Here is a 3,294-nt window from a genome sequence, read left to right as displayed (position 1 = left end):
GCTCCTCCCAGTCGCTATTTATTGCCCGGGGCCTGCTGGAAGACTCTGGCACGTGCCGGCCAATAGTAAACAGTTGGGCGGAGCTAGCGGTGATGCCACCGCTATCTCCGCCCAATTGTTTATATTTTGCCGCCATCTGTCAGATTCGACATTATGCAGCGGGAGTTCGTCGCGTGCGGTTGGGTCGGCGTGTGTCTTTTTTATTTATTTTTTCTTTTCTTTAAACATTTTTATTATTTTCCTAATTTTTCTTTTAATTTTGCTATTTTTTTTAATTTCTTAAAATAATCTTTTTTTCCCCAATTAATTTATGTTTTTTCTATTCTGCTCGGAGCCGAGCCGAATGCCGCTATTCACTCAATGCTGTTCAGCCCCTATGAGGATATATGAGAATATATGAGGCAGCTAGTGAGCTGCCTGAGCTTCGGCTCGGCCGATCCAGATGTTGGATCGGCTGAGTCAAACTCCTTCTGCACTTTGGCTTAGCTGAACGCGCAGAGCTGAAATCAGCCGTACAGGGCTGAAGTGAATAACCGAACGTCGCTTCGGCTCGGTTATTCGCTCGGCTGCCTTCAGCTCCATGGTGAATAACCCCCCTAAATGTCATCCTGCAGTGTAGATCTTCATTAGCATTAAAGTGGATGACAGCGCCACCTGCTGGGACAATAGAAGAACACAAGATGCTAATATGTCATAATAACAATGTATATAGATTGGATTTCCTTATCATGACCATAATTAATAATGAAAAGAAAATCATCTGCTAAATCACAATACATTCGATTCACACCCGACAATTCTGACCTGAAAATGCCGAGGCTGTAATGCTGATTTCCTGGCTTCGGTATTCTCAGTGACCTGACATAAGTAGGTGGATCAGGAATTAATTCCGGCATGCTTGCTCAATGATTCTGAGAGTATTGGAGACAGAGACAGCCAGGTAATTAGCATTTTTTTGGGGGGTTCTGTGGGGGCCCCCGGGACTTCCGATTACCTGTACACGGTACCAGGGTATAAATCCCTCACAAAGTGTTTGACTGTGCGAAGGAGGTGTGATGTGATTGGTCCTGGTGTCACAGGTGGAGGTGGGGTCATTGTTTGATGGGATACCTGGGGCCCACCAGAAGCAGCGAGGGCCCAACTTCATGCAGCACAGTGGTAGACTCTGCCCTGCGGGGGTGGGGACCTGGATAAGTAGGCGTGGTCTGACATTGATGGCTTATTTTAAGTGCACACACACCTGGCCACAATCCACATACTCTAATTTCTAGTCCTCTGCTTCCAAGAACTAAGCAGAGGACGCAAGAAGTCCTTCCTGTATGTGTCACGATCCGGGATCAGGCTCGGAGTCCAGTAGCTGAAGCAGCAGGCTAATTGGTGGTACAACAGGCCGGGTTCGGTACACAAGCAGCGGGTAGTGGTATAGGAGCAGGCAGAAGCGTAGTCAGAGAACAAGCCGAGGTCAGCAGCCAGAGGTATCAGGTATGTAGGAGGAGATGGTGAGAGTAGTCGGTGAATCAGCAGACAAAGGTCGGCACACGGGTAGCCGTATGAGTAGATTGTAGCACAGAGGGAGCAGGAAGCAAGATATTGGCAGGAGCACAATAATCTGGCAAACAGGAAGTGCAGAGGCGTGGCTAAAATAGGTTAAAGGGAGGAGCAAGGAGTTCAGAGTTCTGCAGAAACTGGGTTTACCTGAGGATTACACAGGAGATCAGGCAAGGAGCTATCCAAGGTTCTAAGGTGGCTCAGCAGGTAGAACCACCGCCAGCTACAGAAGAGGTCCCGGGTTCAGATCCGGTTCCTGACAGTATGTCTAATACACTAAATGGTGGAAAGAATGTAGACTCCCATCCGGGACTCTGGTGATCCTCCATCATACAAAGACATTGTAGACAATTGGGCTCCTCCAGCCTTGTGGTCACAGTTTGGTGAAGACCCTTTTCTGCTCGCCCCATGACTGTCCCCCGTGTACAAAGCTCCATAGAGACACGGTGTGACCAGGTTGGTGGAGGAACCTGAGCATCCTTCACAGAGCCCCGACCTCAACCCTACTGATCACCTCTGGGATGAATTGGGACACCAATTGTGAGCCCGGGTCTTCTCATCCAACATCAGTATCTGAGCTTGCGAATGGACACTAATTCCCGCAGACGCCCTCCAAAGTCTTGTGGCTGTGAGAATCTTGCAATGCCTCATGGGATTTGTAGTTACACCACAGCTGGAGGGCCGGAGGTCTGAGGCCCCTGCTTTAAAGAATAGTGGAGGATATTATAGCCAGGGGGAAGGGGCGGGACCAATCCAAGTTAATGGCTATGGTTTTGTACTTATGTAGGTGTTATGATGTGGTGTCCATGAACCTTTGACCATGCAGTGTATGTAAATGTGAGATGTGGGAAGTAGGTGATATGTGTGTGTGTGTCTCTCTCTTATTACAGGTGGAGGTTCAGTGTCCCCCTGCGAGTCCAATTGGATCAGTGAAACTCCATTGGAACAACTTGGTGACCCACCTGTCCGTCATGAATGCCAACCAACAGGCGGTTCTGCTCATCCTGGGGCCGAGCTTACAGACCAGCATTTTTGGAAACGCCACCTTCGAGGTAACACAGGAGCTCTTGCACAGTGTTGAGGAGGTGGGTGTGTGGTATCACCCAGTTCCGCCCCATTTTGGGTGACCTTTCTGTCTCCTTGTCAGATTAAGTCTCTGGATGAGCAGCACGTTGTTGGCGTAATTCGTATGGCGAGCGGTTATAGTAACATCTCGTTCCCGCTGGATCTGGAGGTGACGTTAAAAGCTGTTCTCTTGGGTGCCGCCATGTACCTGGTGAGTGTGCCGATATCATTACCCACATGATGGGGCCAGTGGCTGCCCCCAGGTCAGCTGTACCTCCTGCTCTATGATTAAATCTGCAGCACACATTTTGGTCATATCCCTTTAGAAATTGGGATGAAAGAAGGAAGTGAGTGTACAAAAGTGGGTGGAGCTAACTGGGTAAGGCTTAAAGGGGTGTGGCAAAATCACGTGCCCCGATAATGTGTGCTCTTCACCCTTGTGGCCTGTTTTGGTGTTGCCTCTTCTATATATGTCCTATATGGAGCACCACCTGATCTATTTGTGTCCCCATAAAGTGCCACCCCATGTATTGAAGTCTCCTTCTCTCTGTGCCCTTACAAGTCTGCCTCTGGCTACGTATGGATTGAGGACTCCTTGGTTCTGATATGTCAATGAAATCTTTCCGGCTACCTTCAGAGAGGGGGACCTCTGTGTAGAGGGGGGTTCATCTGTGTAGAGGG

General features: G+C 49.0%; 1 protein-coding gene across 1 annotated transcript; it reads left to right on the top strand.

Moving 5' to 3' along the window:
• The first annotated feature begins 905 nt into the window (after positions 1-905).
• LOC108803941 (phospholipid scramblase 1-like) lies at positions 906-2,854 on the top strand. The gene is made up of 3 exons (XM_018575725.1): positions 906-917; positions 2,439-2,600; positions 2,696-2,854. Exons 1-3 carry the CDS (start codon positions 906-908, stop codon positions 2,852-2,854), a joined length of 333 nt encoding a protein of 110 aa, XP_018431227.1.
• The last annotated feature ends 440 nt before the right edge of the window (positions 2,855-3,294 follow it).

The sequence above is a fragment of the Nanorana parkeri genome, unplaced genomic scaffold (assembly GCF_000935625.1).
Source record: "Nanorana parkeri isolate BGI_ZX_2015 unplaced genomic scaffold, ASM93562v1 scaffold4519, whole genome shotgun sequence".
Lineage (NCBI taxonomy): Eukaryota > Metazoa > Chordata > Amphibia > Anura > Dicroglossidae > Nanorana > Nanorana parkeri.
This window is presented reverse-complemented; position numbering and strand designations above follow the sequence as displayed.